The 23,466-nt window shown below is 43.9% G+C and overlaps 2 protein-coding genes across 7 annotated transcripts in view; one reads left to right on the plus strand and one right to left on the minus strand.

The window, feature by feature from the left end:
- Positions 1–1,027: 1,027 nt before the first annotated feature.
- On the plus strand, positions 1,028–19,084 carry THBS1 (thrombospondin 1). 5 transcript variants are annotated; one of them, XM_025390803.1, is made up of 22 exons: positions 1,028–1,319; positions 1,807–2,019; positions 2,299–2,858; positions 3,722–3,797; positions 4,099–4,298; positions 4,411–4,533; positions 5,592–5,685; positions 7,462–7,635; positions 8,155–8,331; positions 8,639–8,812; positions 9,069–9,196; positions 9,311–9,463; positions 9,920–10,138; positions 10,626–10,733; positions 11,307–11,466; positions 11,622–11,740; positions 13,388–13,622; positions 13,819–14,046; positions 14,214–14,485; positions 14,914–15,011; positions 15,116–15,255; positions 16,190–19,084. In XM_025390803.1, exons 2-22 carry the CDS (start codon positions 1,953–1,955, stop codon positions 16,195–16,197), a joined length of 3,513 nt encoding a protein of 1,170 aa, XP_025246588.1. In that variant the 5' UTR covers positions 1,028–1,319; positions 1,807–1,952; the 3' UTR covers positions 16,198–19,084. The 5 variants fall into 5 exon arrangements, 3 of the variants coding, with proteins under 3 accessions (XP_025246588.1, XP_025246587.1, XP_025246589.1); XM_025390802.1 differs by having other exon boundaries at positions 1,924–2,019; XR_003120258.1 differs by lacking the exon at positions 16,190–19,084 and having other exon boundaries at positions 1,924–2,019; positions 9,311–9,468; positions 15,116–15,194.
- A 1,778-nt stretch (positions 19,085–20,862) lies between these two features.
- Positions 20,863–23,466, minus strand: part of FSIP1 (fibrous sheath interacting protein 1) — a 190,190-nt gene continuing 187,586 nt past the window's right edge. The window contains exons 12-13 of one of the 2 annotated variants that reach the window (XM_025390806.1): positions 21,677–21,758; positions 21,082–21,102 (exon numbers count right to left, since the gene is read on the minus strand). In XM_025390806.1, coding sequence (XP_025246591.1) covers positions 21,712–21,758 — 47 coding nt within the window. In that variant the 3' untranslated portion in view covers positions 21,082–21,102; positions 21,677–21,711. Of the gene's footprint in view, positions 21,759–23,466 lie in introns of both variants that reach the window. The other variant, XM_025390805.1, reaches the window with a different exon arrangement.

The following is a 23,466-nucleotide window of genomic DNA, read 5'->3' on the forward strand; positions in this document are numbered from 1 at the left end:
GGAATTCCAGGCAGCTGGAGTCATGCTGGCTTGGGACAGTGGCTTGGAGACCAGACTTCAATGACAGAAGCACTAGGCAGCGGCACTCATGGCAAGGCGTGCACCCACAGAAATGTAACCCACACCTCGGTTTCAGGAGCCGAAAAATGAAAAGAACGTTTAGGGAGGAAAGAGGGAAATACAATAATAGGCAGAGAGTAATTTATTACTCTATGGGTCTGTTCTGTAAATAGTTGAAGACTCTGGAGCCAGATGGTTCTGCAAATTCTCCAAACAGGAGTCACGTTAAGAGGCACGAGTGGGCACAAAAACTGTTTTTCAAGACACAATTTCAATTTGGCTTGAGGAAACTGGATACGAGTAAGGTTCCTTAAAATTCGAGTAGAAAGCAGCTGTCCTCCCCGGGCCCCTTGATGAGAATACGCACACCGCCCCCAAGCGGCCGGCCGAGGGAGCGCCGCGGCAGCGGGAGAGGCGCCTCTGTGGGCCCCCGGCAGCCGCAGGAAAGCGCCCGAAGGCAGCGAAGGCGAGCGCCGCGCAACAACCCGCCGGCCCCGCCGACGCCGCGCTCACCTCCCGCGGGGGCGGGCGTGGGGCCAACTCAGGACAGGCGCTAGGGGGACGCGTGTCCTCACCCCACCGGGACGGTGGAAGAAGGTCAGCGAGGGCCCGAGGGGCAGCTATTTTAACGAATGGCTCTCTTGGGGTCCCCTGCGCCCCGTCGGCCCATTTTTCTTTTTACAAATTGGGCCCAGTCTCTAGTGTTCACCTTTCAGCTATCACCCAGGCATTCCGGGAGACCGGCTCGCCCGAAAGCCCCTGCCCCACCCCGCGGGCCCTCCTGGGTGGTCGCCCCAGCCCAGTCCCTGCTCGGGATGCTCGCTGATCACCCCGAGCCCGCGTGGCGCAAGAGCGCTAGCGCCTAGCCCGTGCGCGCCAAGGCTGCGTGGGCGGGCACCGACTTTTCTGAGAAGTTCCAGTGCTCCCAAGCCCCGACCCCCGCCCCCTTCACTTTCTAGCTGGAAAGTTGCGCGCCAGGCAGCGGGGGGCGGAGAGAGGAGCCCAGACTGGCCCCCCTCCCGCTTCCTGCCCGGCCGCCGCCCATTGGCCGGAGGAATCCCCAGGAATGCGAGCGCCCCTTTAAAAGCGCGCTGCTCCTCCGCCTTGCCAGCCACTGCGCCCGAGCTGGCCTGCGAGTTCAGGGCTCCTGCCTCTCTCCCGGCGCAACCTCTACTTCGGACGCACAGGCGGTCCCCGCGTCCCTCCAGCCCTCGCCGCCCTCTCCACCGCTCCCGGCCGCCGCGCTCCGGTCCACACAGGTAAGTCGCCCCCGGCGGCCGCCGAGGACCAAAGCTGCCGGGGACATCCACCTGGAGCGCTGAGGCTTCAGTCCCTCTGGTGGACCCCGGAACCTACACTCTCCCCGCTCTCCTGCCCCAGCCCGCCCCTCTCGGCCGCTGGAGGACTCTTCGGGACAAGGCTCCAGAGCCATCCTCTCCAGCCTTGGGGTTCACAAACCAACTGATCAGGACACCCCAAGATTTCTTTACTCTCTGAAGTCCTCCTTAAGCCTTTGTATCAGCACTCCAGGGAAGAGTCTGTACTTCCCCGTGCCCTCCCTGCAACTCCAAACTACACTCCTGATCTTGTTCACCTTCGACTTCCCAAAAGCCCCCAAATTGTTGGTCTTGCGCCCCCCACACTTTAAAACCAGCATCTTTTCCCTCCACGTCTCTCTTTCCCTCTCTCTCTCACTCTCTCTCTCTCATGCTCTCTAGAAAGTAATCCTGTTGTCCTTCATTTCAGCAAACGCGGGGTCAAAGAGGGATGGTCCCGGCCCTGTCCCCATGCCCAGCCCGGTTTCTGCCCACCCTCCCTGCCTAACTGATCTCTGACCTTGGGCTCTTGTGCTTCCTGCTGTAGGATCCCTGCTGGGCACCAACAGCTCCACCATGGGGCTGGCCTGGGGACTAGGCGTCCTGTTCCTGTTGCATGTGTGTGGCACCAACCGCATTCCAGGTGAGTTTGTGTGGCACCTTTAGGGGAAGGAGGGACGAAGAAGAGGGGCTGGCTACCCCAGGTGTGCCCCTTCACATGCTGTCCTCTCCCAGCTCCTTTGCTCTTGAGCCTGACTGGACATCAGGACGCAGCTTCACTCTGATCCTGGTGTTTATTCAGCTCTTTCAGTGGCTGCCAGGAGTTTTCACCCCAGCCCTTTGTCTCCACCCCTAAGGACTCAGCCCCCTACCGCTGGTCCCAGCCTCCAAAGCTCACCATGTGTTCTCTCCTGCCTAACAGAGTCTGGGGGAGACAACAGCGTGTTTGACATCTTTGAACTCACCGGGGCTGCCCGCAAGGGGTCTGGGCGCCGACTGGTGAAGGGTCCTGACCCTTCCAGCCCAGCTTTCCGCATCGAGGATGCCAACCTGATCCCCCCTGTGCCTGATGACAAGTTCCAAGACCTGGTGGATGCTGTGCGGGCCGAGAAGGGTTTCCTCCTTCTGGCCTCCCTGAGGCAGATGAAGAAGACCCGGGGCACGCTGCTGGCCCTGGAGCGGAAAGACCACTCTGGCCAGGTCTTCAGCGTGGTGTCCAACGGCAAGGCGGGCACCCTGGACCTCAGCCTGACCGTCCAAGGAAAGCAGCACGTGGTGTCTGTGGAAGAAGCTCTCCTGGCAACCGGCCAGTGGAAGAGCATCACCCTGTTTGTGCAGGAAGACAGGGCCCAGCTGTACATCGACTGTGAAAAGATGGAGAATGCCGAGCTGGACGTCCCCATCCAAAGCGTCTTCACCAGAGACCTGGCCAGCATCGCCAGACTCCGCATCGCAAAGGGGGGCGTCAATGACAATTTCCAGGTGAGGCTTCTTCTCTGAGCCCTGCTCCGTGGGATCACCTGCTAGACAGGTGACCTGCCAGGAGGGCTACAGGAAATCCTGTCTGTGAACTAAAGCAGCAGTTCTCAGATTTTAGGCAGCATGAGCATCACCTGGAGGGCTTGTGAAAGCTCCCGCCGCGGCACCCCAGCCCCAGAGTTTGGGATTCTGTAAAACGGCAACTCTAACAAGTACCAGGTGATGCTGATGCTGGTAGTCTGGGAAGCACACTGTGAAAACTACTCAAGGAAACAAGAAATGGTTTTCCTTTAGCAATCAGCCTGTTCAAGCCTTAGATACTCCCTAGGCTCTTAAGAAAATAGCTTATTTCAAATGCATGCCCCCAATTTTAATGTTGTTTGAAATGGATACTTTCTATGGGCAGAATCAGTACCACTTTGCTATTGGATTCCTCATGGGTTCGCAGCTGGTCTCACATAGAAGGTTAAAATAGCAGTTAGTTGTTGCTGTTACAGCTTCATCTGCGCCTTAACTTCTAGATCTTTGCAAGGGTGGCTTTGAACTCCCACATTTAACTCTTTGACACTGGAAACTGTCATTATATCCTCTGGGCTTAGGATCAGATTCCATTTCCTGTGTACCCAAGTAGGCTGATAACTGAATTCTTTGTAAAATACTCAAGACTTGGCAGAAGTCACAATTAAGATTTTGAAGTTTTTGGCAATTTATGTTGCTGTGTTATTTTGACATAGTGATCTTCAGACAGCTCTTTGAAGCTTTTAGAACATCTATTGTATGCTTTTCCTAGCATAGAGACAGTCCTTCCCAACCCCATCCCCACCCCCCTCAGCTTTCTACAAGTAATGTGTATCCTCTGCCCACAGGGGGTGCTGCAGAATGTGAGGTTTGTCTTTGGAACCACACCAGAAGACATCCTCAGGAACAAAGGCTGCTCCAGCTGTGAGTACCCCTCTATTTTTAGAGCACATAGGGAAATCGGGGGGAAATTCCACCAAAAACAAGCTGAGGAATTTAGCAATAGTGGCTGTACATAAATTACCCCCAGTAAAATCATTAAGAGGCATACAAAAGTGACCTCAAGGGGTATCATACACACACCCATGTATACACACATGTGCGCATACACGCCACCCCTCTACGTGCATCCTTCACAGCAAATGAAATGTCTTCTACCACTAACAGCTCAAGAGGCTGGTTGGTAAGAGTCTCTCTTTGAAGTTTTCGTTTTGTTTGTTGCCAGCTACCAGTGTCCTCCTCACCCTTGACAACAACGTGGTGAATGGTTCCAGCCCTGCCATCCGCACTAACTACATTGGCCACAAGACAAAGGACCTGCAAGCCATCTGCGGCATCTCCTGTGATGAGCTGTCCAGCATGGTCCTGGAACTCAGGGGCCTGCGCACCATTGTGACCACGCTGCAGGACAGCATCCGCAAAGTGGTCAGTGGCCTCTGCACCCAGCCCGTTAGCATGAACCCTGGCAGGTTTATCACAGATGGCCCCAAATGACTGAAAATGAGGGTGGACACTAATGATATTCTCTCCCATTTAGACTGAAGAGAACAAAGAGTTGGCCAATGAGCTGAGGCGGCCTCCCCTGTGCTATCACAACGGAGTTCAGTACAGAAATAACGAGGAATGGACTGTTGATAGCTGCACCGAGTGTCGCTGTCAGGTAAGTAGTCTTCACCAACCAGAATAAGAGTCGACAGCTTTTGTTTGAACCTGCATCTTTGGGGAAATACCCACATCGCCACAGAGATTCTTTTTATGTTCCATGGCCTGATACCAAAGTGTTTTTTTCTTTTTCTTTAAGATGCAATTATGGCATCTATAAATTATTCTTTAAACTCTCAGATGGTTTATCAAAGTATTAATTACACCCCAGGCTAAGTATCTAAGACAATGAATCTACTAAGACATCTGAATAATTTACCTACCTTAGTTCAAAGACTAAGTGTTGAATGTCAAGTAAATAAAACCTGGTTGGAACATTCTTTTTTTTTTCCCCAACCCCGATTTATATTCAGTTTTGGCATAGGTTATCTTGGTAGAGTAGCAATTGCTTTTCAAATCACTTAGCCTGACACTGTTAGGATGTTACTGTCTACTTGGCTCAGATGGCACTGCCAGTTGTGTGTTATTCACTCTAGCATTCCCCCATGCCAGTGGCCAGTGAGTTTGGAGGTTCACCTGGCTTATCTATTAATAGCAAAGCATTTGAATTTGCTTAAATACAAATCACAGATGACTGGCTTTGGGAACCAACTTCATTAAATTCCCATTCTTTCCCAATATAGAGACAGGTCACAGATCTATAGATGAGAAAAAAAGAAATGCTTGTAGATCTTCCTTCCTCCCCGCAAACACATAATATAAAAATGTAAAAGTCCTGGCTGAATTTCCTGAGTTTGATTTCACACATAGATTTGGCCCATGATGTTGGTTGGTTCCTCTGCTATACATTCTTCGTACTGTAACTGCCACCCTTGACTAAGTAGCAATTAAAAAGAACTTTCCAAGCAATGGAGTGACACGTCAACTAGCCCTAGAACTGTCTCTACAATAGTGGTGGTTGCAAATATGACAGACAGATCTTCTATGAAAATCGTTCCACTAGAGCATTGACAGCCCTGACCACGTTTTGGCTTGTAAAGGAAATGTTACAGGATGTAGACTTCTGAACGCAACATGCTCAGCAGCCTGTTCCCCTCTCACTCTCTTGCCCTGCAGAACTCAGTTACCATCTGCAAAAAGGTGTCCTGTCCCATCATGCCCTGCTCCAATGCCACAGTTCCCGATGGAGAATGCTGTCCTCGCTGTTGGCGTAAGTTCCTCAAATGGCGTAACTATTCTTCAGTGACTAGATCAGTTCTACATACATCCTAGAGAGCCGAGCACAACACTGGAGCCCCACCCCCATCTCCGCCATGCTTTCATTCAGTTTCTGGCTGCAGCAGCTGCTTAACTGACAGCTTATCTGCTGTACACAGCCCAAAACTCCATTATCAGTACATCATAATTACCCCATCTGGATTGCAGTAATGGCAGTGAAGATCTTGGTATAGCTCATTCCTTCCGATTTTTTGCTTTGAGGAAAAGAGATGAAGACGTGGCAGCAACCGCTCTAAGTTGACTGCTTTTAGAATTTGACCGTAGTGGCACAGAGTTAAGAAAAATCTGCTCACCAGAGATACTGACAGGCTTATTGTGTGAGCTGGCCTGATGGGGCCTGGAAGTTCTGCCCCTTTTATCTGTAGGGATAAGAGGGCCTGAGAGAGTAACAGCAATTTGAGCTCCAGAGCACCAAAAGAAATAAGGCATGGTATTGTTCCATGGCACCTTATCCCTGGCTTTTGTTACCAGTAAAATTAATGACTTTGCTGAGACAATATTTAATGTAGCAGGTCCAAGTTATAAAAGTGATTCATCACAACTGAGATGAGGAAGAAAACAGAAAAACAACACGTGCCCTTCACGTACACACACAGACACACACACACACACACCCCCTTGTCACAGCTCAGAACAACCAGTTCCATCCAGGGATCATATTCGCGATCCTGGCACTGTAATGATCGTTTTTACATCTATTTTCTGTTCCGCATTCACTTGAGATGTACGTTAAAAGGAACAAAGCTAGCTGGAGGTAGCAAAGTTCTGAACTTGAATCAGGGATTACTAAGAAAACTTACAACTAATGTCCAAAGAAAATAAGTCCTTTGTCTTCTGTGGGATACAGCTAGATGTGATTGTAGCCGTGGTGCCTGGGCAGATGGTAAACAAACATGCTGTCCTCTTATGACCGTATGTGCAGAGAAGGCCCCAAATGCTTGGGTGAGAGGAACAACAAACTGACTAACTCATGGCCGAGTTGGAGCCAGAGCCAACAACAGCTCGGCTGCCTTCAAACTCATCTGTCAAACACATGGTGTATGGCTCCCCTGACAGAAACGGCTCCTATAAGCTTCCTCAGACTCACGCATTCCTGGAAGGCTGAGACTGGAAATGCCTACCCAGATATCTTAAGTCAGTAGAGGAAAACTCATTTGCATTGCTGAGAGGAGAAAGGAAAAGCAATGACTAGGAGAGCATACACTGTGGGAAGGCTCAGCTGTACTGAGCCAGGCAGAGCATCCGATTACCCCACTGCTGTACACATCATGACCTGGGGTAAATCCCTCGGCCGCTGGCCTAAGAAGTATGTTGCTTTTCATCCTGTATAACTGCAACTTTGTGCCGGCTCATATCGTGTTCTAGAGAGTCCATGTACAGCACGGTGACCGTAGTTAATAATAGTGGATTGTACGCTTAAAATTTGCTAAGAGAGTAGATCTTAAGTCATCAAAACAAAGTAACTGTAAGATGATGGAGGTGTGTTAACTAGCTTGACAGTGGTAATCACAATATATGTGTGTATCAAAACAACATATTATACACCTTAAATGTCTATTGTCTTTGTCAGTGACACCTCAGTAAAGCCAAAAAGAAAGAAATGTATTGCTTTTCACCCTCTGGCAAGTGGAGGGCCCTGAACAGAGCCCTCTGAAGAACAGCTTGTCCTAACCATCATGTACCTGATGAACCTCTGTTTCCCCTGCAGCCAGCGACTCTGCGGACGATGGCTGGTCTCCATGGTCTGAGTGGACCTCCTGTTCTACGAGCTGTGGCAACGGAATTCAGCAGCGCGGCCGCTCCTGTGATAGCCTCAACAACCGATGTGAGGGCTCCTCGGTCCAGACACGCACCTGCCACATTCAGGAGTGCGACAAGAGATGTGAGCATCTTGGCCTCTTAGGGACATGGAGAACTGACCTGTCCTTGGTGTCATCACCGAGGGCAGCTCCACAGCATGGACATTAAGAACACGGGTTCTAGGATCTCTGGATCCCGATCCCACTGCTTCGCTGTGCACACCTGAGCACAGCTTACCCTCTCTGAGGCTGTTTCCTCATTTGCAACTTGGAGATAATAATAGTTCTTGATAAGTTTATCTTGAGCATTTTCTTTAGCTACTGCATGTAAAGCAGTTAACATTGAGTTTGGTTCATGGTAAGCACCCTGTAAATGTTAGGATATTAACAGCAACCCATAAAAACAGCTCACTTCTCCGTTCTCTGGTAGAAAACGTTCCATGTTGACATTTGGGCCTGTGGCCAGGAGCCAATTTCTGCCGTACACTGGGTTTAGTTGCCATTGACCATTTCCTGGAAATAACGTGTGTGCTCCTGATGAGGGATTCTGTTTGGTTATCTCTAAGCCAAAACCATTTGTGACCATCAACTTTGTACTTTAGTTAAACAGGATGGTGGCTGGAGCCACTGGTCCCCATGGTCATCTTGTTCTGTGACTTGTGGTGACGGTGTGATCACAAGGATCCGGCTCTGCAACTCTCCCAGCCCCCAGATGAACGGGAAACCCTGCGAAGGCGAAGCACGGGAGACCAAAGCCTGCAAGAAAGACGCCTGCCCCAGTAAGTGTGAGCTCAGCTGCAAGGTTGAGCATGGGCAGCAGCTCCGCCCAGCTGGTTGCCTGGCATCTGCAGCCTGCAGTTCAGTGGGTCATAGAGCAGGAAGGTTACCTACTAGAGAAACAAACAGAAGCGAAGTCCTGCATGCTCAGCAACTTCTTTTAATGAAAAACAAACTCACCCCCTTCCCCAGCATTCTTTCCGTGTGTCAGAGGAGCAGAGGTTTCTTGAACGCGCTTAGGAGAGCCTATGACAAGGGAGGGATTTGAAAGTTGATCTTAATTGTTGCCTGTGGTTCATTTTCTTCCAGTCAATGGAGGCTGGGGTCCTTGGTCACCATGGGACATCTGTTCTGTCACCTGTGGAGGAGGGGTACAGAAACGTAGCCGGCTCTGCAACAACCCCACACCCCAGTTTGGAGGCAAGGACTGCATTGGTGACATGACAGAAAACCAGATCTGCAACAAGCAGGACTGTCCAATTGGTGAGCCACGCAGCCCAGGATGAAAGGACCTAGGAGCTTTGCTATTTTACTGAATGCTGCAGTCAGCATTCGAGGAGATTCCAGCTTGGTTAGTCCTGAGTGATCTGATTCTAAGATGCAGATGGACAACATAATCCCAACAAGTTATCAGTTCCCCATACCCTATAATATCTTACACTGTGTTAAGTGCTCAGCATGGCAGTACGGCAGCTTAGACTAACCATTTACTGTGCCTGTCTCTCTCTCCTTGTCTCAGATGGATGCCTGTCCAATCCCTGCTTTGCCGGTGTGAAGTGTACTAGCTACCCTGATGGCAGCTGGAAATGTGGTGCTTGTCCCCCTGGTTACAGTGGAAATGGCATCCAGTGCACAGATGTTGATGAGGTAAGGAACTGATGCACTCCGAGTTTCTGGATCTAGGAAAGCAGCTAACCTGTGCAGTCGCTTCCTTATGGCAGTGACTTCCGAACACGAAGCACGCTCTTATTTCCTCCATAGTGCAAAGAAGTGCCTGATGCCTGCTTCAACCACAACGGAGAGCACAGGTGTAAGAATACGGACCCCGGCTACAACTGCCTGCCCTGCCCCCCGCGCTTCACCGGCTCACAGCCCTTTGGCCAGGGCGTCGAATATGCCACAGCCAACAAACAGGTACAGTCAACTAGACAAGTAAACCAGAGGAGAGGAGAGCTGTCCTTGACCAAAACAACTAGGAGAGGGAGGAATGTAATTTCATACCATTCACACACACAAAAAAAAGGGCGAGGAGATGAATGTATGGTCTAGTTTTAGAAATGTGACTAGAAAATCCATGGTAAGTCCTGCAGGGGAAAAATAGTCTACCATATTTAAAAATGCTGCTCTGGAATAAGTTGTGAGCAGATGGACTTGTAAACGCCTAGGTGCTGAGCAAATTCAAGAAAAAGAAACATAAAGCAAAGTTTGCCTACAGCCTCAGGGAGAATGGGGAGGAACAGAGGTAATTACCCACACTCTTCCAAATGGAGCCTCTGTCTGCTCAGAGATGACAGGGATCTGGACTGTTGTTTCCATGAAATCTGGGGATCCTCGAAAGCTCTGGGTAACAGCAGGATGGTGTGCCCTTAGGTGTGCAAGCCCCGTAACCCCTGCACGGATGGAACCCACGACTGCAACAAGAACGCCAAGTGCAACTACCTGGGCCACTACAGCGACCCCATGTACCGCTGCGAGTGCAAGCCCGGCTACGCTGGCAATGGCATCATCTGCGGGGAGGACACAGACCTGGATGGCTGGCCCAATGAGGACCTGGTGTGCGTGGCCAATGCGACTTACCACTGCAAAAAGGTACAGCCAGGTCCCTTGTGTGCCTCCGGAAAGAGGGCCCATCACCTTATCAAAACACAGGCTAAGGAATTTTAAATACTTAAAGTCTGGACATGAAACTAAAAGATTAAATCTCCCAAAGGTAGAGGGGCACTAATTCCTATGAAAATTAATACCACTTGGTGCCAAAAACATGAACAGGCTCTTTTGGGCACCTGTGTTCCACAGTCAACTCTTCTGTCCAAAACAAAGTTCAGTACTCTATCCAAACACCAGCAAAACATGACTTGTGTTCACAACATCTATAAAGCCTAGAGCATTTACACAAATTCTGTATGTATATCCCCCAAGAAAAGTTTTACTTTCTTGTCTTCCCATAAAAAAACATATGCTGTTACTGAGCCGAATTCTGTTCTTTTTCTATTTGGAATTCCAGGTACACTCCTCGTGCATGAGCTGAGCATGAGGAAGGCAACTGAAGCAGTGATATATGTCTTCTCTTTCCTAGGATAATTGCCCCAACCTCCCCAACTCAGGCCAGGAAGACTATGACAAGGATGGAATTGGTGATGCCTGTGATGATGACGATGACAATGATAAAATTCCAGATGACAGGGTAAAAACAGTTTTCCATCCCGTTTTCATCTTTTTAATTCAGCAACAGCCTGAAGCACTTCAGGATTCAAGGAAATTACATGGCTATAGCAAAAAATATACCAAATCAATACACAGGATAATTAGAAATTATTCATTGTGTTCCAGTAGTTTAAGGATGTAGATGTTGCCAAGAAAATTTTTAAATGAGGGTTTTGTTTTGCATCAGAACTGTTTTTCTCTGCACTTGAGAAATTATAATGCATAAACAAATGTCACTTTGTTCCCTAGATTCATTTCAAATGTCACATCGAAATGACAGTAAAATTGACTTTGGGCACACTACGAACTGAGATGATGGGATTATATTCTACATCTCACTAACTTCTAACCTAAAATGGGGATCCATTTTTTAACTATGTCCTTTTAACTTCTGTAGTGATGATTTTACACTGAGTACTCAATTAGCCTATCCACAAAGTAGAAAGTAATTATTGCTGATTTTCGCAGCTTTAGACATATTATGCACATGGTTTGAGGCTTGAGCTCTTTTCAGGGACAACACTGTTAAGTGCTCCATTTCTTCTCTTTGCAGGACAACTGTCCATTCCATTACAACCCAGCTCAGTATGACTATGACAGAGATGATGTGGGAGACCGCTGTGACAACTGTCCCTACAACCACAACCCAGATCAGGCAGACACAGACAGCAATGGGGAAGGAGACGCCTGTGCTGCAGACATTGACGGGGACGGTAAGGTGCTGCCTGATCAGTGGGCCCGCGGGAGACAGGGACATGACACCGCTTTCCAAACTTACTTCTGTCTAGTCCTGGCTATTAGTATGCACTTTGGTGGACATATCCAAGGCTGGAGAGCCCAGCTCTTATTTGTCCCTTGTTCTCTTCAGGTATCCTCAATGAACGGGACAACTGCCAGTACGTCTACAATGTGGACCAGAGAGACACTGACATGGATGGGGTTGGAGATCAGTGTGACAACTGCCCCTTGGAACACAATCCAGATCAGGTAGGTGGACTCCTTTCAGAGTCTTTCAGTAAACTGTTGGAATAGTCCTTTCATGGCCTTTGAAAAATGAGCTTAACGAAGTTCAAACATTGTCATGACCGTGGCTCCCTGGGTTCTCATAGCCAAGTGGAATATGTTCATGTAAATAATTTGCCTGATGTGAGCTCCTTGCACAGAGTCTCACAGATCTTTAGCATGAAGATCTCGTAACTTCAGCCTTACCTTCTGTAAGAAGGGCTACTGGACTTGCTCTGCATGGTCTACCATTGTTAAGATAAATTATACAAAGTAGGGATTTGTGACTGACAACTGTACAATAATATTAATCATATATAATACTAAGAGATGGAAAAATAAATGTGCACAAGCAAAATAACCATGTTCATGGCTAATGATGTAATCTAGCTCTAAGAAAATCATCAAACTAAGGATATGTCCAAAACTTGGAGAAACCCCATTTCTTTGTCATTCTTCAAAAGTTTCTGGCATTACGAACATTCTTTACCTATGCTAAGGAGTGCTACACATCAACATTACACAGAACAGGCTCTCTGTCTGAAAGTATTTCTTTCTTGTGTAACTGCCCATCATTTTCTAAGGATAAAATTTAAGGCTTTTTTCCCCCTAAAATGAATTGTTCTGGAAGCTTAGAAACCAGCTTTTTTTAATGGTAAATTTTTATAAGATTAAAGAAATGAGGAAATCCAGCTTCTCCCTCCTAAGATTTGTTCCTGTGAAGTCTTGTCAAACATAAAACAATAGGATGAATGGCTCTGGGGCCATCAAAAGCTTGAATGATCTGGGTTAGCTTTGCTGATCAGATGGCATTGATAATCATTTATTTTGAGTTTGAAACTTACCATAAATTAAATTTCAATATCATGTAACCTCACTGGATGAGTTTTTGATTCCTCAGATAAAAATAAATTTTACAACAAAATTCAAGCATGATGTAAAAATCTTATAAGCAAAGACCATAAATACTGGCAAGAAGAATTCCAGTGTGTATATAAACAGTCCCTAAGCATCCCATGCATACTGAATAAAATACTCTGAGAAAAACTATTTTGGAAAAATTTAGAGTTTGACTTTACCTGAGCCTACAGGTGACAATCCTTATAGATACTAGGTGTATAAAATCAAATGCCTAAAAGAAAAACCCAAAGTAATTTATCCCTGTCATTCACGCTACCCAGACAGTATACAACGCAGAGACCATCTTTTGCCATCTTTTCAGGACTTAGAGAAATTGACATGTCAACAGTTTTACAACTGAAACCTTCTAAGGAAATTCTCTGTTGAAGTATCCAGAGAATTTCATTTAACATTAAACATTTAACAGTTAACATTTCGTTTCATCTTTAAAAATTAAATAATTCTATTTGATTTTATTTAGAAAGTTTTATATTTAAAACATTTTTAAATTATCCCTTCTCAGGTTTTTGTAAGAAAACAAGGAAAAAGGAAAAAAACGTTTAAAATGTAATGGCTACTATTGCTATCTTTCTGCAGGAGTATATAAATAGACATGAAACCCCACTGGCTATATCAAACAATGAAGAATTTTCCCTGTGGTGGGGGCATAAGTTATCTTTAACATGAATGGTTTATAATGCAATTTACCCTCCATTTACATCCCTCTTTCAGCTGGACTCTGACTCAGACCGCATTGGAGATACCTGTGACAACAATCAGGATATTGATGAAGATGGCCACCAGAACAATCTGGACAACTGTCCCTATGTGCCCAATGCCAACCAGGCTGACCATGACAAAGATGGCAAGGGAGATGCCTGTGACCACGATGATGACAACGATGGCATTCCTGATGACAGGGACAACTGCAGACTCGTGCCCAATCCCGACCAGAAGGACTCTGACGGTGAGTCAGGGGAGCCATTTCTAAGAGAGGGACTGCTGGCACGGCTGTGTAGATTGAGGAAATGAAAACAAGGCTCAAAGCATTTGAGAGGATGAAGGGACCAAATGCCAACTTAGACAAGATAGTGACATTTCTGACACCAGTAACAATAATAGCACCTCAGAATTTTGCTGAACTCTTGCTTTTTCGACCTCAGGTGATGGTCGAGGTGATGCTTGCAAAGATGATTTTGACCATGACAATGTGCCAGACATTGATGACATCTGTCCTGAGAATGTTGACATCAGTGAGACCGATTTCCGCCGATTCCAGATGATTCCTCTGGATCCCAAAGGGACATCCCAAAATGACCCTAACTGGGTTGTACGCCATCAGGGCAAAGAACTCGTCCAGACTGTCAACTGTGACCCTGGACTCGCTGTAGGTGAGTAGTGAGTTCTTAGATCAAGAGGCTGATGCATACATGGGGAAAAACAAATAGAAAACCTGGCAGTTGTACCTATCCCTGCGGGTGCTGAGGATGTCTGGGAACATGATGGAGAACCTTCTGAAGGCTGCAGGTTTTAACCTGGCTCTGGGCTCATCTTCCAGGTTATGACGAGTTTAATGCTGTGGACTTCAGTGGCACCTTCTTCATCAACACCGAAAGGGACGATGACTATGCTGGATTTGTCTTTGGCTACCAGTCCAGCAGCCGCTTCTATGTTGTGATGTGGAAGCAAGTCACCCAGTCCTACTGGGACACCAACCCCACGAGGGCTCAGGGATACTCAGGCCTTTCTGTGAAAGTTGTGAACTCCACCACGGGGCCTGGCGAGCACCTGCGGAATGCCCTGTGGCACACAGGAAACACCCCTGGCCAGGTAAGAAGCAAAGCCCTACAGCAGAGAGAGAGCTGATGGGTGCCTGACTAGCGATGGGGACACTGTGCTTTGACCAAGACTCCAACCAGGGAGTCTTAGAAAGTTCCCAGCATCACCAGCTGCAGCACTGAGCTCTGCTTTGTGAAAACATAACAGTGTTGAAAAGGGAGCTTGACCAAGAATTGCCCCGCAGATCCTAAGGTGCCTTCAGCCTTTTCAAACAAAAACCTCCTTCCCTCCTCTCTGTCTGCTTTATGTGTGCGCTCAGTGGCACACAACAAATGTGAGAGGGCTTGGAACAATTCCCCATTGCAGCCCTCTAACTTAGATCAGCTCGGTACCTTTCAAGCGTTGTTTCTGATGGAATGAAACAGAAATCTTTACCTGAAGGAGCTGTGTTTCAACCTTTCCTTTTCCTTTTCCTTCAGGTGCGCACCCTGTGGCATGACCCTCGTCACATAGGCTGGAAAGATTTCACCGCCTACAGATGGCGTCTCAGCCACAGGCCAAAGACGGGTTTCATTAGGTATGATCGTACTGATTCAATTTCACTTAAAGTCACACTAATGGACAAAAAGACAAAAAGTATGAAATAGCATTGTCACTAAACAAGACTTTTTTTCCCTGCAGAGTGGTGATGTATGAAGGGAAGAAAATCATGGCTGACTCAGGACCCATCTATGATAAAACCTATGCTGGTGGTAGACTAGGGTTGTTTGTCTTCTCTCAAGAAATGGTGTTCTTCTCCGACCTGAAATACGAATGTAGAGGTAAGAGCAACATCACCATGAATGTGCACTGGACATCTCTATTGCAGACTAATACCAAGGATGACAGTTATGGGGGAGTCCAATGTAAAGACTGTTTTGGAGACAGGGTTATTTCTGTTTTGCTTGTGAGGACACAAGGACAAAAATGGAATAATGCCTAGGCACTGTGGCTTATGAGTTCCTGAGTCCTTAGTTACAATATTAGTTTGCTTAGCAGTTTCTGTGCTGCTCATACACAGTGCAAAGGTAGGCTGCAGAAAAGCTCCTATACAATTTGGACTTCATTAATAATACTGTTCTTTACAATTATGTATTTATATATCTTACTGCTTGGTGTTTTATTCATGCCATCAGAGCACAAGTTAGAATTCCCAACTTTTCCCTGTATATAAAGAAGGGAGAGGAATGTTGCTTTCATTTTGGCATGTTAAATTAATGTTTACTATTAAACTTAGCTTTTTTTTTCCTTCATTCTTTTTTACTCAGTGATTACTTAAGCTTGCTAAGTCCAACACTGGCTCTACCACAAAATAAGCACTTAATATATATTTACTGGGCCAAGGCCAGATACTGAAAAGATCAATCAGAGTAGAGAAAGATGGTTGATTTTACACACACAAAAAAAAATCTAAATTATTAATGTAATTTTTGAGTCTGAATTTTTAAAATAAGACTCCCTAAACTTTTACCATTGAAAGCCTTGGAAAGCATAATATACGTTCTGGAAGGTTCATGCCATGTTGGTCACCTAGCATCAATGTCAGCTCATAAAATTAAATGCTAATATGCTTGAACAATCTTAAATTAGGCTTTTGTCATTAGAAAAGTAGAGCTATTCCTATGTGGTTTAACTTATTAACTGATACTAAGATGTCTGTGCTTTTATGAATTAGTTTTCATTTGTATATTTATTTATATTTGTTTATTTTAACAGATCCCTAATCATCAAACTGTTGATTGAAAGACTGATGATAAACCAATGCTGGTATTGCACCTTCTGGAACTATGGGCTTGAGAAAACCCCCAGGATCACTTCTCCTTGCCTTCCTTTTTTTCTCTGCTTGCATCAGTGTGGACTCCTAGAACATGCGACCTGCCTCAAGAAAATGCAGTTTTCAAAAACAGACTCAGCGTGCAGCCTCTAATGAATAAGACATCTTCCAAGCATATAAACAATTGCTTTGGTTTCCTCTTGAAAAAGCATCTACTTGCTTCCGTTGGGAAGGTGCCCATTCCACTCTGCCTGTGTCACAGAGCAGGGTGCTATTGTGAGGCCACCTCTGAGCAGTGGACTCAAAAGCATTTTCAGGCATGTCAGAGAAGGGAGGACTCACTAGACTTAGCAAACAAAACCACCCTGACATCCTCCTTCAGGAACACGGGGAGCAGAGGCCAAAGCACTAAGGGGAGGGCGCATACCTGAGACGATTGTATGAAGAAAATATGGAGGAACTGTTACATGTTCGGTACTAAGTCATTTTCAGGGGATTGAAAGACTATTGCTGGATTTCATGATGCTGACTGGTGTTAGCTGATTAACCCATGTAAATAGACACTTAAATAGAAGCAGGAAAGGGAGAGAAAGACTGGCTTCTGGACTTCCTCCCTGATCCCCACCCCTTACTTGTCACCTGCAGTGGCCAGAATTAGGGAATCCGAATCAAACCAGTGTAAGGCAGTGCTGGCTGCCATTGCCTGGTCACATTGAAATTGGTGGTTTCATTCTGGATGTAGCTTATGCAGATGTAGCAGGAAAATAGGAAAATCTACCATCTCAGTAAGCACCAGCTGCCTCCCAAAGGAGGGGCAGCCACGCTTGTATTTTAATGGTTACAAAGGCACAAAATTATTGTCAACCTAACTAAAACATTCCTTTTCTCTTTTTTCCTGAATTATCATGGAGTTTTCTAATTCTCTCTTTTGGAGTGTAGATTTTTTTTAAAATGCTTTACGATGTAAAATATTTATTTTTTACTTATTCTGGAAGATCTGGCTGAAGGATTATTCAAGGAACAGGAAGAAGCATAAAGACTATCCATGTCATCTTTGTTGAGAGTCTTCGTGACTGTAAGATTGTAAATACAGATTATTTATTAACTCTGTTCTGCCTGGAATTTAGGCTTCATATGGAAAGTGTTTGACAGCAAGTAGTTGACATTTATCAGCAAATCTCTTGCAAGAACAGCACAAGGAAAATCAGCCTAATGAGCTGCTCTGCCCCTTGTGCCCAGAGTGGATGTTCTGGGATTCTTTTTTCTTTGTTTTATCTTTTCAAGTGGAATTAGTGGTTATCCATTTGCAAATGTTTTAAATTGCAAAGAAAGCCATGAGGTCTTCAATCCTGTTTTACCCCATCCCTTGTGCCTATTTCCAGGGAGAAGGAAAGCATATACACTTTTTTCTTTGATTTTTCCAAAAGAGAAAAAAATGACAAAGGTGAAACTTACATACAAATATTACCTCATTTGTTGTGTGACTGAGTAAAGAATTTTTGGATCAAGCATAAAGAGTTTAAGTGTCTAACAAACTTAAAGCTACTGTAGTACCTAAAAAGTCAATGTTGTACATAGTATAAAAACTCCGCAGAGAAGTATTCCCAATAAGGAAATAGCATTGAAATGTTAAATACAATTTCTGAAAGTTATGTGTTTTTTTTTTTTCTATCATCTTGTATACCATTGCTTTATTTTTATAAATTATTTTCTCATTGCCATTGGAATAGAGATCTCAGATTGTGTAGATATGCTATTTAAATAATTTATCAGGAAATACTGCCTGTAGCGTTACTATTTCTATTTTTATATAATGTTTGCACACTGAATTGAAGAATTGTTGGTTTTTTCCCTTTTTTTTTGATTTTTTTTTTTTTTTTTTTTTTTTTTTGCTTTTGACCTCCCCCTATTTTTACTATTTGCCAATACCTTTTTCTAGGAATGTGCTTTTTTTGTACACATTTTTATCCATTTTACATTCTAAAGCAGTGTAAGTTGTATATTACTGTTTCTTATGTACAAGGAACAACAATAAATCATATGGAAATTTATATTTATACTTACTGTATCCATGCTTATTTGTTCTCTACTGGCTTTATGTCATGAGGTATATAGGTAAATACCATTCATAAATCAATATAGCATATACAAAAAAATTACAGTAAATCATAGCAACATTCACAGTTCGTATGTGCCTTAGAAAGACTGAGTTGCTCAGGCCTAGGCTTAGAATTTGCTGGGTTTGTGGAATAAAAGAACAAAATGATACATTAGCCTGCCATATCAGAAACATATAAAAGAGAAATTATCCCTAAGTCAAGGGCCCCATAAGAATAAAATTTCATATTAATGTCATTAGATGTTACTGAATCCTTTTCAAAGTGCAGTATGAAAACAAAGGGAAAAACACTGAAGCACACGCAACTCTTGCAGTGACATTTTCTGACCCAGGAATGAAGCACTGGGTGGGCAACACGATTGTATGTTGTGGAGACACTTCGGAAGTAAATGTGAACAAGGGAGGAGCTGTCCTTGCAAAGTTGAGCCAAGCATTACAGCTACCACCTTTTGAAGAAGGAATAATAAGTTTAATCAGAAAAGATGACTAAAAAATGTAAAATCTGGAAGGACTGCATAAATGCGTGTGTGTCTAAATACAAATTATCTTGTGAAGAAAAGGCCCAACTGTACCAGTAAGCAGACCTTGACTTTTGGATGGGCCCATCATGAATGTGGAGTACTGACTAATTTCTAGTCTTAATGAAAACAGATCAAAGAAGACATTTTATGAGTAGGTTAAAGGTCTGGCTTTGAGGTCTGTTAAACACTAGAAAGGACTGGCTGGGTGAGAGAAAATCTTCCTTGTTGATTTTTCACTCTCCTTCTATAAATATTCATCTTTCTGAGTAGCAATGATCACATATAAATGGAAACTGCCAAATCATTTTATAGTACCAAGGTGAAGAAGCAAGAACTAGAAAGTATTGATAATCGCTGTGGAGTTAGGAAAACTGATATAAAGGAAATAATTCTTTGAAATGGCAAAGAATTAAATAGCATCATTCATTCTCAGACGAGTTCAACGTGTGAAGTGCTAGGAGATCATTCTAATTCATTCTTGGACAGTGAAGCAAAACTGATTGAAAATACCAAAATAAGACAGAAAAAGCGACTGGAAAGAGGAGCTTTTCTTTCAGGCATGTTCCAGCTGCACCCTAGGGCTGACCTTCAAATAATCAGGTTGTACTGAAATAAAGGACTTGTTAAAAATTAAAATTATGTCATTAAGATGATAGCTTTTTTCCTCCTCCAACAGTTTATTGTCATGTGTTGTGGGAGAGCTAACTTGAAGAGCAATAAACTCTAGGTCTTACAGGAATGTACAATAAAGGTGGTGCCAGTAGTTTTTTTTCTAAAGAGTCACATGTAGAAAAGCCTCCAATTTCATTCCTTAAATTAATTAGCCCTCTCTGTCTTCTATAATTTTCTTCTTTTTATTTTTGACACAAAGTCTCGCTCTGTCACCCAGGCTGGAGTGCAGTGGCACAATCTCAGCTCACTGCAACCTCTGCCTCCCAGGTTCAAGCAATTCTCCTGCCTCAGCCTGCCAAGCAGCTAGGACGACGGGCACGCACCACCATACCCGGCTAATTTTGTATTTTTAGTAGAGATGGGGTTTCACCTTGTTCTGGTCAAACACTAAGCCCTAAAGGGAAATCCAAAATAAAAACATTTATTTTTAATAAGAACGCTTTCTATCTAAATCAGGGTGGCTTTAAAAAAAAAAAATCCAGAAGCTTCGTGTTGAATTATATTACAGATTTAGTTACCAGTCCTTGTTAGAGTTACTTCCGTTGACATGCTATGGAATGGTCTCACTTCTTTTATGGCAGAATTCATTACTTAAAACACTCTATTTTCTTCTCCCTTACCTATATAACAGAAAGGCTCACTATGTCCCAAATATCATCGGCAGAAGCAAACTATGAAGTCATAAGCCCTTTGCAGTGCAAGTCTAGAAATAATTTTACTCTGTGTTTCTTTCTCTCTCCCCCTTCCCTCCCTTTCTTCCTCCCTTCCCTCCACTCCCCTCCCTCCCTCCTCTCTCTGGTGTCTCTCTCTCTCTCTCTCTCTCGCTCTCTCTCTCTCTCATACATACAAACATCAAATACCAGAAAAGCATAGATTTAGAAAGCTGAACTCCTCTGAAAGGCTGACGGACAGCACTGGCCCCTCTCTGTCCCACAACAAATTCTCACCCATATCACTTTTGCCCTCTGATTCTTCCCACCCAAACCCTGAAACACAGAGTGCACCTCATTTCATTCCTTTGAGAATCTAAAATCATGACTTTTAACTTACGCTTCCATCCCACAGCAAAACTCTTGGCATCAAGATAAGTTGTATGCAGCACACTGACATCAGCATGAACAATTGCTATTTTAAATGAACAACAGTAAACTGAAATAGTGTCTGGAAAAAGAAACTGCCTATCAATACCTCTGAAAATAGCAGCTATAGAATTCCTCATTTTAAAAAGTCAAGGAACTTCCATATAAGCAATCATTAATGTTATTCACTATCAGTGGATGAACATGTGCCAGCAAAAATAATGTTATGTATACATTACTCCACATTTTATTAAAGGCAGCACAATAGCCTGCTCATTTTATTGATTCAGAAATAAACTGGACTTCCAATTCTAATGCCAACTCATCTTATGGAATGTCAACATAACACTTTCTCCTGAGTCTAAGTTACTGACTTGTAACTAAACTATCTTTCTTAAAATAGTACTGCAGACTTTCTTTTAAGTAGCTCATTTTTATCTGATGCAATCTAAAAGGCCCAAACTCTGAAAGAAAATAAGAAACTACTGTTGACTATTATTAACAAAGTAATATATCAAATAATTCAGTCAAACTCCTACTTAAGAAACGTGTCATCACCAATAAGATAGTAAAGGCTCTTCTGACATTGCTTTGTTGCAGCAAATTCATTTCATCTTATGGCAGGTTGTATCAATTTCACAGGCATGACACAGGTGGGAAGAAGGAAAAGCATGGCCACAGCAAAAATTCCCAGTGACCACCATGATCTGTCTGAATCCCAGTAGAGGCGAAACATACAAAATTGAATACAGGACAATCACAGCACTTCAACAAGTTTTACCCTGACAAGTATACATTAAAATGTCAGTTTTTATAATGAATCCTCACATTGTAAGATTGCAAAAATTTATAAACAATGGTCCCAGAAATTTTAATGAGCAAAAACCCTTGAACAATTACACTCCAAGTCTTGAAAGTGTCAAGGAAATATAATCCACAAAGAGTGACTCCAAATGTCAAAATCAGTAAAGAATAGTCTCTACAATGCATTCATTGAATTCAAATAATTCAATCAAAACTGTAATTTAACTTAATTACCAACTTTCTTAAAAGCACACCCAGCAAGTCCTTGATTAGGGTTCTTTACATTCTTCTGCTGCATCTTTAGTCTCCTGCTCATCTGCACATAAAAACAATAACCACAGTTATCAGAGATTCACAAATGTATGCATAATTAAGAAAAATAACTCAGCCTGTAAAATATTAAATCCTTTTACACATGAGGCAATATCACACTCTCATTTAATAGTTATTGAATAGTCACCACAAGCTGCAGAGAGTTTACAAGAAAAATAGAAAGATCAGGGCGCCTACTCTCATTGAGCTTACAGCTCAGGGAGAACGCTACAGGTTTCGGAGCTAAAATGACTATGGATGTGGAGACACACACAGAGGTTAATATTTTGCTTTCTACTAAGTTTCTGGGAAGTAGAGTGAGACCAAAAGTAAACGTTATATGCAGAATAGATAAGAACTGATCGCCTTTCATTTCTTAAAGTGAGAAAAAAAGAATTGTGACATTAACAGAAACGGAATGGAAATATTTTTCTACCCTTGGTGAGAAGGTTATCAGAAAATGCAGAATTGACAATAGAACTAAATTTTTAAAAGACAAAAAAGAAACAGGAGAAACTAGAAACTTCATGCACGACTGGTAGGAATGGAAAACGGTGCAGCAGCTTTAGAAACAGTCTGGTAGTTCCTGAGAAGGTTACCAGAGACCTGGCAATTCCACTTCTAGGTATATGTCCAAGAGAAATGAAAGCATACATCCACACAAAAACTTGTACACAAGTGTTCACATCAACATTGGATGTAATAGCCAAAAAGTGGAAACAACCCAAATGTCCATCAGATGATGAATGGATAAGAAAATGTGATATATCCATATAATTGAGACTTATTCAACAATGGAAAAGAGTGGAGTATGGATACATGCTACAACATGGATGAATCTTGAAGACATTATGCTAAGTGTAAGAAGCCTGTCACAAAAGGCCATATACCATATGACTCCATTTATATGAAATGTTCAGACTACGCAAATTCACAGAAAGACTGGCGATTGCCTAGGGCTGGGGTTGGGGAAAAATGGGAAGTGATTACTAATACCTACAATGTTGCATTATGGGGGGTGAAAAAAATATAAAATTGATAGTGGTGATGGAGGTACAACTCTGTAAATATACTACAAACCATTGAATTGTACACTTTTAATTGGATGAATTGTAGGAAGCTGGTGAACAGTGGCTCCCAAAAACTCACATCCTCATCCCTGTAACTTGTGAAAGGGGTCTTTCTAGATGCAATTAAATTAAGCATCTTGAGATAAGAAGATCATCCTGGATTCTCTGGGTGGGCCCTATATTCAATAAGAAGTGTTGTTATACAAAAAAGACAGAGGGAGATTAACACACACAGATGGAGGGAGGCAATGTGAAGAGGGAGGCAGAGACTGGAGTGACGTGGCCACGAAGCCAGGAATGCCCATAGCCAGGAGAAGCTGGAAGAAGCACGTAAGTGTTCTAGCGTTCTCTCCTAGGACCTCCAGATGGTGTGTGGCCTTGGTGACACTTCGATTTCAAAATTCCGGCCTCCAAAACTGTGACAGAATACATTTCTGTCGTGGTAATTTGTTGTGACAACCATAGGAAACTAATACAAATACATAAATTATATCTCAATAAAGCTGTTATTAAAAGAAAACTCAACCTTGTAATTAAGGGCAGATGACTTACAGTTTCATAGCAAAGTGATAAATGTAGTGATACTGTCAACACAAGGAGAAATATTAAACAGCCGAGGTAGAGGGAGATGGGATGAATGAA

The sequence above is a fragment of the Theropithecus gelada genome, chromosome 7a, assembly GCF_003255815.1.
Source record: "Theropithecus gelada isolate Dixy chromosome 7a, Tgel_1.0, whole genome shotgun sequence".
NCBI lineage: Eukaryota > Metazoa > Chordata > Mammalia > Primates > Cercopithecidae > Theropithecus > Theropithecus gelada.